General features: G+C 64.8%; 1 protein-coding gene and 1 long non-coding RNA gene across 2 annotated transcripts in view; one reads left to right on the plus strand and one right to left on the minus strand.

The window, feature by feature from the left end:
- Positions 1 to 8,597: 8,597 nt before the first annotated feature.
- Positions 8,598 to 12,820, minus strand: LOC129148893 (uncharacterized). Its single transcript, XR_008555926.1, has 2 exons — positions 12,598 to 12,820; positions 8,598 to 9,008 (listed from the first exon to the last, which is right to left on the minus strand). It is a non-coding gene; the product is annotated as an uncharacterized LOC129148893 (long non-coding RNA).
- The window catches only part of MAP3K1 (mitogen-activated protein kinase kinase kinase 1), a 42,952-nt gene continuing 39,829 nt past the window's right edge, over positions 11,665 to 14,787 (plus strand). The window contains exon 1 of the mRNA XM_054715367.1: positions 11,665 to 12,008. Coding sequence (XP_054571342.1) covers positions 11,665 to 12,008 — 344 coding nt within the window. The remainder of the gene's footprint in view (positions 12,009 to 14,787) is intronic.

Raw genomic sequence — 14,787 nt, forward strand, 5'->3', positions numbered from 1 at the left:
CCTCGCCGTCCACCGGGGCTGAGCGGCCCTGGTGCTGCCGCCGAACCACAGCACCGAGGGCCGGGCTGTCCGTCAGGTCCGTGGGGCCGGACAAGGCAACAGGAAGCAACGAACGGCAGGAGTAGCCGTGGCTCTGAGAAAGGGTGTCCCGCACCCCGAATCCGCAGGAGCCCCGTGAAGCTCTGGGGTGTCCCGCACCCCGAATCCGCAGCAGCCCCGTGAAGCTCTGGGGTGTCCCGCACCCCGAATCCGCAGGAGGCCCGTGAAGCTCTGGGGTGTCCCGCACCCCGAATCCGCAGGAGGCCCGTGAAGCTCTGGGGTGTCCCGCACCCCGAATCCACAGGAGGCCCATGAAGCTCTGGGGTGTCCCGCACCCCGAATCCGCAGGAGGCCCGTGAAGCTCTGGGGTGTCCCGCACCCCGAATCCGCAGAGGCCCGTGAAGCTCTGGGGTGTCCCGCACCCCGAATCCACAGGAGGCCCGTGAAGCTCTGGGGTGTCCCGCACCCCGAGTCGCAGCAGCCCCCTGAAGCGCTGGGGTGTCCCGCACCCCGAGTCCGCAGCAGCCCCGTGAAGCTCTGGGGTGTCCCGCACCCCGAATCCGCAGGAGGCCCGTGAAGCTCTGGGGTGTCCCGCACCCCGAATCCGCAGAGGCCCGTGAAGCTCTGGGGTGTCCCGCACCCCGAATCCGCAGCAGCCCCGTGAAGCTCTGGGGTGTCCCGCACCCCGAATCCGCAGAGGCCCGTGAAGCTCTGGGGTGTCCCGCACCCCGAGTCTGCAGCAGCCCCCTGAAGCGCTGGGGTGTCCCGCACCCCGAATCCGCAGAGGCCCGTGAAGCTCTGGGGTGTCCCGCACCCCGAGTCCGCAGCAGCCCTGTGAAGCTCTGGGGTGTCCCGCACCCCGAGTCCGCAGCAGCCCCCTGAAGCGCTGGGGGTGTCCCCATGGCTCCCGGAGGAGAGATGCAGGTAACTTGTTAGCGTTCAGCATCTTGTTCTGGTGGACGGACCTTTAAGGGCTTTTTAAGTTTCAGAATTTTTAACTGGATCGCCCTTGTTGACCCGACGAAAACTACTCTACCTGGGCTCCTGAGAATCCCCCATGATGCTTTTCTCCAGCTTACTGTGATCGCGTCCCGCCTTCCCGAGGCTTGGACTAACAGAACGGGCAATGGTAGGGAATTCTAAGACAGCATGATTAGGTTCTTTAATATCAGAAAGGATATAGGGGAAGTCTAATGGGCTCTCCCCTCACTGCCCAGCTAGCACTGTTTCTATGAAAAAGGAACCGTCCGAGGTAAATGGTTAGAAGGCCCCATGGAACAGCTTTCAACTGAACATTCAATGAAATCCAACCCGTTGTTCATGATTGTCAAACCAGAAAAAAGTTGCTTCTATGTTTCCACACCTACAGATCCATTGTATCCGTGGGGATTAAACAGTCCACCTGCACGTGACTCGGGGCCACCTCCTGGTTCCCCGATTCTGGCTCCCGTTTCCTCTGTCATCTGTGAAACTGACCACATCCCTTCTGTTTTGTTTTGTCTCCTCCAGGAGATGCTGATGATGACAGCAAACATGATTTTTATGAGACTTTTAATGGTTAATAGGAAGATACGTACTTTGTAAATTAGGATTTCAAAATCCTCACTGTTTTTCCACCCAGTTTAGTAACCTTGGAAGCATCGCCCGACCTTATTTCTCTGCGCGGACGGGGCAACAATGGGCTACAGTTGTTCGAATGGAAAGCGACACAGCAGCTGACGGACAGGAGACCAGATAAGCCGTCTCGCGGCTCAGGCTTCATTCCCTCCGGCTCGCAGTCCGGAGAGAGCGGCGAGGGGCCGGGCCAGCTGGTTCTGTGCTCGCCTGGGACCGATTTCCATTTGCGTCCGGACGCCTCTGAGGCTGGGCCCCGGGCCTTTCTCTTTCGGCCTCCGTCACAGCAGCAGGTAAATTAGTAACGAGCGGCAGGGACTTCAGCCGAAGCCGTTCTAGCGGAGCCGGTACCGGCCACAGCGCAGCCGCGGCGCCTCCATCCCCTCGAAGTCTCTATTCTGGAGTGAGGACCGTGAGACCCGCTGCAGCGGCCGCGTGGGCTCGGACGGTCCGGCCGAGACCGTGGTTCCTGCGGTTCCTGCCCCCGTCCCCACGGACAGAGCCGAGGGCCGAGGGCTGAGGCTTCCTGTGAGCGCACAGGTGTGAACGGCCTCCGGGGGCCTCAGGGAGAAGCAGGGACGTGCCCACGGCCGATGCTCCGTGAGCGGCCTGGGTGGGGACGAACAGCCGAGGCGGGACGAGGGCGTCCAAAGACGTGTTTCCGGGTCGGTCTTCCCTGCGTGCTGCTGAACCAGGCATCCCGCACCCTGCGGCCCTCACGGGGGCGCGTAAGCCACGTGCCCAGGTTCTAGCTGCAAGGGAGGCTGGGAAAATGGGCATCTGGTCCGTGGAGCTTACACGGTGGAAGAGGGGCTTCAGATGAGCGGGTCCTCAAACCCGTAAGGAAAGGGCCAGATCCCGGCGACCGGTGTTTTCCACGGACCCGCCCCGCCTCCCCGGCGCCACGGCCTGTCTCCCCGCACGGCACCTCCTCTGCCCGCGGTCGGCAGGCGGCTGGAGGGCAGGGCCCCGAGAGCCGCGCTCCGGCAGCTCGTTTCCACCCGGAGCGGAGGCCACGCGGACGTGCGCTTCCTGGGAACCCGAGCCCCGCGCTCTGGCAGAAAGCCCCAACTATTTTTGGAAGTTGGAAAAAAATGCAGAGAATCTGGCTCGCTGTGGCGTGTACAGTAACGTTATTTCTGTGTCTGGGACAGTGCTCGGCCGTGTGATTCCGATTGGCTCCTGGGCACACGAGGCGGGTGGCTAAGGGCAGGGGCAGGGGAGGCGCTGGCAGCTGCAATCCCTCCCCCCACCCCCCGTGTCCCCCACAAGAGCCCCCCGGGAGCGAGCGCCTGGGGGTCCCTCCTCCCGCCTGCCCTCCCGGCTCTCACTCCCTCGCTTCCAGCCAGAGCCCCCCCAGACCCGGCGGAGGGAAGCAGGCGCCGCGCCTGAGTTGTCCGCCTGTCACCCCACCGAGGCGGGTGCTGAGCAGGGTCCTCGGACCTGGGTTTCTTTATCTGGAAACAAACGCCTGGATTGGTGCCCTAACAGGCGCTCGCCGCCGTCAGAGGCCGAGGAACGGCTCTGAGAGGAGGGGCTGGGCGTGGAAGCAGAAACTCCGGGCGGGGCTGTGTGGTGGGTCCAGCAGCACGGGGAGGCCTCGAGGACACGGCTCCGTCCCGCTGGCTGTCCGTCCCGCGGCCGCGATGGCTGCTGTCCTTCCAGGCGCCGAGAACGTCAGGCCAACGAGGAGGAGGGGGCTTCCCCGTGCGCCTGGTTGACAGGGAGCGGCCCCTCCGGCCCCTCCGAGGAGACCCCGCCCGGCGACGCCCCTTGTTCCCATGCCCAGGCCCCAGGGAGGGGCAGGAGCGCGGCCGGCTCAGCTCTGTCCGGAGTGAGGACCGCGGTCCCTGGTCTCCCACCTCCTCGGCCTCGGCTCCTCCACGGAGGCTCGGGCCGCCCACCCTCTCCCAGGGCAGCGGCCGTCCCCGTGGGATCGCTCCCTCCTCTGGATGCGGACACGCCGCGTGGACACAGCGCCCTGAGCTGTGAGCTCCTGCTCCCGAATTCCTGTTCGTCTGCCGCATCCTCTCCACGGCCTGTCAGGGCGGCCCATGCCCCTCCCCGTCGGGTGCCGGAGCCGGAGCCGGGGAGTGGGGTGGGGGGGTGTCTGCCTTCCGGGGGAGAAGGCAGCACCTGAGACGCGTCGCAGGCGAGCAGTGGCTGAGCCGGGTTCGGGCGTTTGGGCGCCGTGCTTGGCCCCACATCCAATGGGAGGAATGGGACTGGTCTCCCTCCATCCGAGGCCTTTCCTCTCGTTTGCAGGTGTTGTTCTTCCTTGTCCGGAACCTTCTAGAGGAGGAAGGGGAGACGGCTGAGCGTGGAGACAGGCGGACACGCAGGGAGGGAGCACCGTTCGCAGAACAGGCAACACGCCTGAAGCGTGGGTCAGGGTCCGAGCCCGGAGCCACCGCCCGTGGGGTGACCCGAGGGAAACGTGGGCGCCTCCCTGAGAGGCGCCAGGTGACCGCTGACTGGCCAGGCGTGGCCTCGCGGCTCCCCGCCCAGACCCCGTGTCCCGTGTCCCATGTCGTGTGGGCAAAGGCTGAGTTGATACTTAGCGCCTGTCTTCCCCACGCGCCAGCAGGTTTCGGGCTGACGAAAACGCTCCCGGGGGGGTCTGCCTGGGTGGGTGCGGGAGGGGGAGGGGGTGTGGGTGCGGGGGGGTGCGGGAGGGGGAGGGGGAGAGGGTGCAGGAGGGGGGTGCGGGAGGGGGGAGGGGGAGAGGGTGTGGGTGCGGGAGGGGGCGGGGGGGGGGGGGGGCGGGCGCGGGAGGGGGCGCGGGCGCCGACTGTGGCCTCCTCGGCTGCGGGGGCCCGAGCGCACCCAGCTCCCTCCTCCTCCCCAGCGCCTTCATCTCCACCGTCCGTCTTTCCGCCAACGTCTGCGGCCCCCGGGCGCCCGGCCCTCCCGCCTGGAAAACAGTCCCCACCCTCCCAGGCAGCAGGACACGCTTCCTTCTCACGTGACAGGGCGCGCTCTCCAGGATGGACCACGTGTTAGGACACAAAACAAGTCTCAACAATTTCGGAAGATGGAAATCTACAGCTTATGTGTTAATATCTATTCCCAAAGGAGATGCGTCTTTAAAACAGGCTTTTGAGATCCTCAGAGAGCAAACGTGATTAAAACAGATAAAGAGTTCGCCCGGCGGTGTGGCTCCGTGGTTGAGCGTCGACCTATGAACCAGGAGGTCACAGTTCAATTCCCGGTCAGGGCCCAGGCTGAGGCCTGGCCGAGGGCACCCGGGGAGCGGGCACCTCGGGGAGCGGGCACCTCGGGGAGCGGGCGGGGGAACGTTCGCTTTCCACACGTTAGAACAGGCATGTTTCCTTCTTAAAATAACACATGACAGACAGACAACCTGTAAGTGTAAGTAACGCGTAACCGTAAAACAATGGATCTTCCGAAACGCGTCTCATCAGCAGTGAGCTGTCGGCTCACACCGCGCCCTTTGCAAAGGGTTTTCGTGATGAGCCGTCAGCTGGCGGACAGGGCCAAGTTCAGCGGTTTGGGCGGGGTCAGAGGGCCACGTTAAATGCTGGACTCCAGACGCTTCTGCACACGTGACCACACGTTCGCTCACGGACCCCCCCCCCTCCCGCGGCACATCTTTGACCCACGCAGCCTCTGGCTTCAGTCTGAGGCGACAGCGCTCCGTGCACGCTCCGCGTCCGCCCGGAGTTACACCGGGTGCTCTGGCTGAGTTAAAACCGGCGCCGCCTCCTGGCACAGCCGGGCCGGGCTCGGGGCCTCGCTGCCGCCGGAGCCCCTGCCTGAGCCTCTCCAACCGCAGACCGCTCTGCAGAGAAACGCCGCCCGTGAGGGAGGGAGCGTGTGGCCGCAGACCAGCTCCACTCCAGGCCCCCGGGACCGCCCTTGGCGTTACTGGCGGGGACAGTGGGCGGGCGTCACCGGGTGTCGGGGAGCACAGGGCGGCTCCCCCAGGTTAAGCAGGAGCCGCTGGGCGTGGGACGTGCTCCAGGTGGTGGGACACTCAAGCTCTGCTTTGGGGTGACGGGGGGTGGGGGGGGGGGCGTACTGTGTTCTGGGGCATCGGTGCGCATGGAAGCTGGACGGCGGCTTATTTTAAGGCGAGAAAACACTGGGTTCTGCAGTCACACCAGGGAAGCGAACGCTGCGTCTTTTTTCTTAAAATGTCCTTTACCAGAGGCCTGGTGCACGACATTCATGCGCTGGGAAGTGGGGGGGTGGGGGGAGTCCCTCAGCCCAGCCTGCACCTTCTCGCAGTCCTTAGCGCTGCCGCCGCTGCGCTCGCCAGCCGTGAGCCCGGCTTCTGGCTGAGCGGTGTCCCCCTGTGGGAGCGCACCGACCACCAGGGGCAGCTCCTGCGTTGAGTGTCTGCCCCCTGGTGGTCAGTGTGCGTCATAGTGACCGGTCATTCCGCCATTCGGTCGATTTGCATATTAAGCCTTTTATTATATAGGATTGGTTTCAGAGAGGAAGGAGAGGTGGGGAGAGAGAGAGAGAGACATCAGTGATGAGAGAGAGTCACGGACCGGCTGCCGCCTGCACGCCCCACACTGGGGATTGACTGGCCAGGCGCGGCCTCCTGGGTCATACAGATTGGTTGTCGGCCATGTGTTATTTTAAGAAGGAAACATGCCTGTTCTAACGTGTGGGAAACAATGTGGGCGTAAAAGCGAACATTCCCCCGCCCACGCCGGCGAGCTGGAAGCCCTGGGGCCGCCCCCCGAGGTGCCCGCCCCGAGGTGCCCGCCCCCCGAGGTGCCCCCCGAGGTGCCCGCCCCCCGAGGCGCCCACCGGCCGGGGCCTCTGCCGCGGGTCAGCCTTTCATAAAACTTCGGCCCTAAAACAGGAGTGAAATGTCCTCCGGGCCAGCTCCTCCCTGTGGAAAGGGAGACACGGAGGCAGGAGGGGAAGCGACCGCCGTTTCTTGGGAAAATGACCGCGGGCTCTTCCCCCATCCCGTCCTGAGGGAGCGCAGGAGGCCGTCCTGCTGGGACACGGGTGAGGCCGTCTCCACGAGGGCGCCCCTACGGTTGCCTGTGACAGACGTCAGAGCGGGCGCCCCGGGAGCGAGAGCTGCGCGGACGAGGCTCCGGGCGGGCGCCGTCTCACGTCCCCCGACAGCACGGGCCCTGGGCCCCTGGCGCAGCCCCGCCGAGGCTGACGCTGAGGGGAGTGCGGCGCCAACACAAGCATCTGAAGCAAAACGCGAAACACAGCTGACAGCTCCTCACGTGACACCAGAACCAAGAAGGGCCCTCGCCGATTCGGCTCGGCGCTCGGACCAAAGGCCCGGGTTGGACTCTGGTCGAGGGCCTGCACCTGGGTTACAGGCTCGATCCGGCCCCAGGTTGGGGTGTGTGCGGAGGCAACCCATCCATGTGTCTGTCTGTCTCCCGCTCCCTTCCGCTCTCTCGGAAAACCAGTGGGACGACGCCCTCGGGTGAGGATCAACAACCAAGTCAGTATGGGGCCGGAGGCCTCACGTGTCGCCATTCTGCTGTCGCCATTCTCTGAACTCGGTCAAGCCTTGTTTAGGCGGCACTCGCTGCCCCCGCCGCAGCCCACATCCCTCAGCTACCAAGGACTGGGGTCGGACGATAAGGTCGGCTCACAGCCATAGCCTTTGGCTGTAATTGTGCCGGGAGGGCTGTGCCACCAGTCAGTCCGAGGCTTGATCCTGTCCGAACGCTGAAGCCACTCTCCACAGGTTCATACTCGTTCGTACGGAAATCTACAAGAATTAATAAATAACACAAGAATAAATCCTGTTTTGTGTACTCACCGCTGTGAACCTACTTTTGCCCCATCCTGTGTATCTTAAATATTTTACTTTAATTTAAAATATAAATAACAAGGTTTTGTGGTTTGGGGATTTTCATTCTGTGTAGGGCTGGAGTGCCTCAGTCTTTTGCGTGTGGGTTCACTAGGTAGAGTCCCATATCTCTTTCTTATAAATATCGTCTATAATTTCCACATCTAGTTTTTTTATTTTTTAAATATATTTTTATTGATTTCAGAGAGGAAAGGGAGAGGGAGAGAGAGATGGAAGCATCATTCATGAGATCGGCTGCCTCCTGCACGCCCACACTGGGGATCGAGCCCACAACCCCAGCATGCGCCCTGACCAGGAATCGAACTGTGACCTCGGGGTTCATAGGTCGATGCTCAACCACTGAGATACCCGGCCGGGCCACATCTAGTTTCTTTAAAGCAAAGTGAAAAGGTTCTAGCAAAGGAGGTCCTTGCAGACTTAAATGCATTTTTCTCAGTCTTTCACAATCACCATTCCCACAACTAACTCGACAGACTGTCTCCGAGGACCCTGCCCATTCATCTTTGAAAGCACTCACCTTAGTTTTCATTGGCGCACCTTTCTTTTTGCACTCACACACTGTTTTAATAATTTAATAACCAATTTAATAGAATTTAATTAAATCCCCTTAGGAGAGTATAATAGGTGTAACCAGGTTTGGGGCCGAGTATGGCGGGTTCTCCTGGGGCCCGTAGCTCACCCGGTGGGAGGACAGGTGAGCAGGTGCCGGGGGCGTGGGCACCCTGTCCCGGGAATGGCGGGTGTGACTGATGAGGCAGCGAAGCAGAAAGTGGTTAAGAAACTCTCTACTATCATGTCACCTATGGTGTCCTTGTTGGGGACCCATTATCCCACAGATGACAAGGTCTTCTGACTTTGAACATCTGGAAACACCTGGGAACTTCGGTGGAAAGAGCGTGGAGAAGCCGAGTTCCAGCCCCAACTTCCCTGGTGTGTTCCAGGGTATTCGCCTCTAGCCTGAGAGAGTAAGGTTCATTCTCACCCTTTGTTTACCCACCACCTGGATCTCACAGAGGTGTGAACTCACTCTCACACACACACACACACACACACACACACACCCCCGATGGGTCTGAAATGGCACTTAGCTCGATAAATGCCCACTGATACAACTATCTCTAAAAGGGAATGTTTTATCTACGTAATTCCGTAAGGATGGAAACAACATCCTCAGAGGAGCCGCGAGCGCCTGCACGTGCTCAGTCGGCGCTCCCTGCCAGTGCCGGCGACATCCGTGCACGTGAAGACATGCAGCCGCAGACACGGGTCCGTGTGAGGCTCCCAGAAGTGCTATGTGGAGGCAGTGATCTGGGAAACCGGTGCCAAGGTCACTGAGGTCACAGCATCTGACCCCATCGCAACGTGACACCATCGCAACGCGGGTCAGAGAGGGTGGACGGGAAGAGCTTGGGAATCATGGCTGGGAGCTCTCCGTGCACAGCAGCCCGCAGACACGTCTCCTTGATGTCGTCAAAGAAGTCAATGGCCTGGCTGGTGTGGTTCGGTGGGTAGCGCGTCGGCCTGCCGACTGAAGGGTCCTGGGTTCGATTGCGGTTACGGGCACATGCCAGGGTTGCGGGCTTGATCCCCAGTCGGGGGGCATGCAGGAGGCAGCCGATCAATGATTCTCTATCACTGACGTTTCTCTCTCCCCCTCCCTTTCTCCCTTCCTCCCTGAAATCAATAAAAATCTATTTAAAAAAAAAAGAAATCGGTGCAGGCAGCTGGACACATGCCGCTGGGAAGGGCACAGAGCAGGAGCCACAGCTCCGGCCCACAGCTCCGGGGCCCACAGCTCCGGGGCCCACAGCTCCGGGCCCACGGCTCCAGCCCACAGCTCCAGGGCCCACAGCCCAGGGCCCACAGCTCCGGGCCCACGGCTCCGGGCCCACAGCTCCGGGGCCCACAGCTCTGGGCCCACGGCTCCAGCCCACAGCTCCAGGGCCCACAGCCCAGGGCCCACAGCTCCGGGCCCACGGCTCCGGGGCCCACGGCTCTGGGCCCACGGCTCCAGCCCACAGCTCCAGGGCCCACAGCCCAGGGCCCACAGCTCCGGGGCCCACAGCTCTGGGCCCACGGCTCTGGGCCCACGGCTCCGGCCCACAGCCCGGGGCCCACAGCTCCGGGGCCCACGGCTCTGGGCCCACGGCTCCGGCCCACGGCCCCGGGCCCACAGCTCCGGGGCCCACGGCTCTGGGCCCACGGCTCCGGCCCACGGCTCCGGGCCCACGGCTCCGGCCCACGGCCCCAGGCCCACAGCCCGGGGCCCACGGCTCCAGCCCACGGCTCCGGCCCACGGCTCTGGGCCCACAGCTCCGGGCCCACAGCTCCGGGGCCCACGGCTCTGGGCCCACGGCTCCGGCCCACAGCCTGGGGCCCACAGCTCCGGGGCCCACAGCTCTGGGCCCACGGCTCTGGGCCCACGGCTCTGGGCCCACGGCTCCGGCCCACGGCCCCGGGCCCACAGCCCCTGCTGGCTGAGGAGCCGAATTCCCCTCCAGGCTGCAGAGGGACACCCCTCCCTCCATCAGGCGTGTCCTTCATTTTCCTCTCCATTCTTTTCCGTGTCCAGACGCAGAAGGACAACCCAAATATTTGCATAAAAGATTGACGGAGAGAAGGACTCAAAGCCCCGGAAACTGGGCAGAGACCAGCACGGAGCCAGGTCCACGCGGAGCTGTGGACGGAGGTCGGGGAACCGGCCAGTGGGCGCTGAACCCCGAAACTCGGTCCAGTTCTCATCGCGACGGACACCTGAGGAGGAGGAGGGCCGCCTTTGCGGGGACCCCTCCTCCGATCTCGGGGCCCGTCCTCTCCCCGCAGGAGCCCGTTCTTCCCTGGAAGGAAGGAGCGAGGGGCCGGGTCCAGGCGGGTTGGGGGCGTGGCCGCCGGGAAGACGGGGCGCGGCCGCCCTTCGGTCGGGGGACACCGGGCCGCCCTGGAAGGCGCGTCCTCAGCCCCACGCGGACCTCCGGGAGCAGATCTGCCTGGACCGGGCCGGTCCCGCCGGACTCACACCGAAGCGCCGGCTGCGAGGTCGGGGGACGCAGACCCGCGCGGGAGTGAAGCGGGGCGGTCAGAGCCCGGGCCGTCCCCTCGGTGCCGGTGCCGCTCACCCCGAGGCCCCGCCGCTCTTCCACCTCCGAGAGTCCGGGCGGCGCTGCCCACAGTTCGGACTCCGAGGCAGCCCGCCCCCCGCCCCGGGGACCCGCCCCCGCCGTCTCGGGGTTCCGCGGGAGTCCGGCGCGGGGCACCGGTGGGTGGGGGTGGCGGGAGGTTTCCCCCGGGGGGGCAGGAAGCAGGAACGCGACGCAGCGGCTCCCCGCGCCCCAAGAGGGTCGAAAACCGAGAACCGGTCCAGGTGGGACTCCCCGCCCGCACCTGCGCCCCCTCCCCCGGGGCTGGCGGTGGCCCGCGGGGCGGGGCGGGGCGCGGGGACGTGGCGGGCGGGGCGGGGCGCGGGGCAGACCTGGCCGAGGGCGCCCGGAGCCCCTCCCCCCTCGTCCCGCCCCCGACGCCGCGGCGCCGTGCGCACCGGGGCAGGTGTCTGGCCCGCCGGCCGGTCGGGTCCCAGAGTCGTGGCTGCCGCTGGGCACGCAGGTCCCGGGCCGCCAAGTCCGTTTGCAGCCCCGGGCGGGGGAGGGCGGAGCTTTAAGGACAAACACGCAGGTCTCTGGTCCGGGCAGGTCGGCGGGACGTCGGGTCCCGTCTGGGGGGTCGGTCCGCGCGGGGTCCCCGACGCCCAGGGCGGACGGCAAAGGTGAACACGACCCTGCGCACCGGGTCCGAGCGCAGTCCCGTCGCGGGGGCGGCCGGACCGTCCGGCGGCGGCGCGCACGGCGTCCCTCCACCTGCGCGCTCCCCCCGCCCCCTGACCCCGGGTCCCCGCCCCCAGCGTCCCGGTCCCGATCCTGGTCCCCCGCCCCCCGCGCACGTGCGTCTCCTCCGCCTCCGGACCGCGCCCCGATCCCCGATGTCCCCGCCCCCGCGCGCGCGGCGTCCCCCCACCTGCGACCCGGCCCCCGGCCCCGGTGTCCCCGCCCCGCCCCGGAGCCCCGCCCTCGCGCGCCTGCGTCCCGGCCGGGGCCGCGCTCCCCCCGCGGCTGCGCAGAAGGCCTCGGCCCCGCCGCCCCGGCCCCGCCCCCGCCCCGCCCTCCGCCTGGCGGACGCGGCCGCGACAGAAAATGGCGGCGGCGGCGGGGACTCGCGCGTCGTCGTCGGGACTGGCGGGCGCGGAGGCGGGCGGGGGGTCCCTGCAGGCGGGCGGGGCGCGGGGCGCGGACTGGCGGCGGCGGCAGCTGCGCAAGGTGCGGAGCGTGGAGCTGGACCCGCCGCCGGCCCCGTCCCCGCCCCGGTCCCCGTCCCCGGCGCCCGAGCCCGCGGGCGGCAGCGCTGCGCAGCCCGTGCCCGAGCCGCCGCCCCCCGGAGCCGCCCGCCGCGCCGGCGCCCACGCCCCGGAGCCGGGGGACCGCGGCGACCCGAGCGCCGCAGGGACCGAGCCAGCGGAGCCGCCGCCTGCTGCCGCCGGGTGAGCCGCGGGCGGGACGGGGCGCGGGGCGGGGACGGGGCGCTGGGACGCGGGGCTGCGCGCCCTCCGGGTCCGGATCCGCGATTGTTCGCGGCCGAGTGACAGGCGCGCGCGGGGGCCCCGGGGACCCCCTCCCGGCGCTGTCCCGGGGGCGCAGAGGCAGCGGGAGGCCCGCGACCGGGACCGGCGAGCCCTGGGCGGACACGGGCCCGGCCTCGGGGCAGGCGCGGGGGCGCCTGTCACGGCCGCGGGACCGGCCCTGGTTCCGGACGCGGGCGCCGGCTGCTCCCGGGGACGCGGCTGCACCACGAGGACCGCGGCGCCTTGGCTGGCCGTTTGCGCGCCTGGCGCGGGGCCGCGTGTCCGCCTTTCCGGGTCCCGGCGGCGACTGTCCCCGCAGCCGCCCCGCGAGGCTGGGACCCGGGGCCGGGCAGCCGCCGGTTCGGCCCGTCCGCCGGGCAGGGAGCTCGCACCCGCGGGTCTCGCCGGGCGCGTTTCTGTGCAGGGACCTTCCTCTCCGCGGGACGGGTCACCCGCGCTCCGGGGTCTCCGCGGCGTTTGCAGCCGCCCCTCCCCGAGCAGCGCTGACCTTGGCCGGAGTGTTTCCGAGACGGCACCGGGCAAGCGTTGGTTTCCGTTAACTGGCGAAGTGATTTGACACTTTTTTAAAAACTCGATGACTTAAAACCACCGTGTTTTCCTTGGAGGTTGTCCACGCGCGCGCGCACCCCGACCCCGAAAACAGGGTCCCTGCGCCGCGCGCCGAGGGAAGGGCACCGGCCGGCGCTTCCTGTCCGCGCGGGGCGGCCTCGCCGAGTGTGCCCGCTGCCCGCGCCCTGCACGCGGGGCGGGACGCCGCCCACAAGCTCCAGGGAAAACGGAACCCCGCGTCTGTCATCCCCCTGCTCTCGGGAGGCCGCTGCGTGCGGGACGGCCCGGTCTGCCGTGTCCGCCTCTGGTGGGGACGAGCCGCGGGGACTAACCGGGGCAGGCGGGTCGGGGCTGAGGGAGCCCGTGTGAGCGATGTGCATCCACACCGAGGTCTTCCCCCTTTGTTTACGGAGCATTCTCACTGCAGAGGGTGAAGTAATGGGCTTATCAGCATGGTCGTTTTTTAAGGATGAATTTCACTGGCCAGAATGCTAGTTTGTTCACCCCAAATGTCACACCTGAAGACTATTTATGGTAAAAGATTTATTCTCCAGCTTTTGAAATACAGTGACTCCCCCACCCCCACCCCCAGTTTCCTTGTCAAGAGGGTTAAAATTCATTTGAATCTGTTGGCATAAACACTTTCATTGTAAGCTGTTCAGTAAAATCTCATTTGGACTCTGCGTTTTACTTTTCTTGACAATAGTTACATTCATTCTTCCAGGAGGAAAATCCAGCGACTTGGAACTGCTTTTACGTGGCAGTGGTAGCGCGGGCCTGGGACCCATCTGTCTAGAGAGTTCTGTGACATTTTATTCCAGCGTTTCCTTCCGTGGTTAATCTTTGGATGTAGAAATCGAACGTGTAGAGAGTGCATTTGTGAAGTATAAATTGCACAAATAATACTCGTATTAAAAATAGAAGGTTCCGGTCCGCCCCTCGTCCTCGGGGTCGCAGCCGAAGTCAGTGAAGGCTTTGTGCCTGTAAGTGGCGCCCAAGGGTTTGGGATTTTTCCTTATTTTACAGAATTAGGGGCTTTTTCTTCCAATGTGCTGTCTTTGAGGAAAAATTACAGTGCTGCTCTCCAGCGAGGGCTGTTGTGAGTTTGGTGGATACAGTTACTCCATCCTATTTTTGTAACAAAAAGGCCTGGCTATCAGTTTGCTGGCCCGACGAGCGAGCGGGGTGTCTGCGCTCGTAAATGTTGGTTTTTGTTTAAAACTGAAGCTGTTTCGTAGGCTGCTTCCTACCTCCTGGCACTCAGCTTTCACTTCCTGTTAGACGCTGCGAGGCTAAAAATACAACGTAGTGATTTACTTTTTTTTTTTTTTTTTTTTTTTACTAAAGGAGGTATAGAAACATTATTACCTAAAAATAAAAGTTTTAATTTCGCTGGTGACCTTATAAGATAGGAGAAGCCGTTACATAAGTGAGGCTTCCATGAATGTGTGATCTGTAGCTGTAAAGGAAGGGTCTCAGGTCTGTTTTGAACCAGGGAGGGAATTAGTGCGCTCTGCAGGATTAACCGTATTAAACATGATTCTGAAAGGGAACGATGAGCGCTGGCGTGGGCGCAGCTCCTGCTCTCCTTCCCTATCTGATGCTGCGAGGGGACCGGTTGGCCAGCATTCCTCCCGGGGAGGCTCCTGCGCACAGAGAGCGAAGCAGCCCTCTCGCAGGCAGGCCTGGCTCCCGGCTCCTCCCGCTCCTCGAGCAGAGGGCGCAGGTCTCAGACACGTCCGACCTGTGACCTGTGACCTGTGGCGTGAAGGTTGCCACATAGGGAAAGAGGCGTGGCCTTCGCCTCCAGCCGAGCGAGCGAGCGAGCGGGGCCAGCTGCAGCTTGCCTGGCGTCTGAGGGCCCTGGCCCAGCTTCCAGGAGAAATGACGGGGTGGCCAGGCAGTTCCCGGGCCGGGTCCCCCGAGGGGAAAACGGGGCGCTCAGTGCTCCGAGTGAGAAAGTGCAGCCTTGGCATGTTGCCGCCCCCTGTTCCGGGTGAGAGGCGTTTGGCTGCTGAGGCGGCGGCGGCAGGGAGCCGCGGTGGCGTGGGAAAGTGACCGCCTGGAGCTGCGGCCGCCTCTCACCTGGGCCGCTTTGCGGTGCCGGCTGCCAGGTCTGCCCTGGGTG

This window comes from Eptesicus fuscus, chromosome 4 (genome assembly GCF_027574615.1).
Source record: "Eptesicus fuscus isolate TK198812 chromosome 4, DD_ASM_mEF_20220401, whole genome shotgun sequence".
In the NCBI taxonomy this organism is placed as follows: Eukaryota; Metazoa; Chordata; class Mammalia; order Chiroptera; family Vespertilionidae; genus Eptesicus; species Eptesicus fuscus.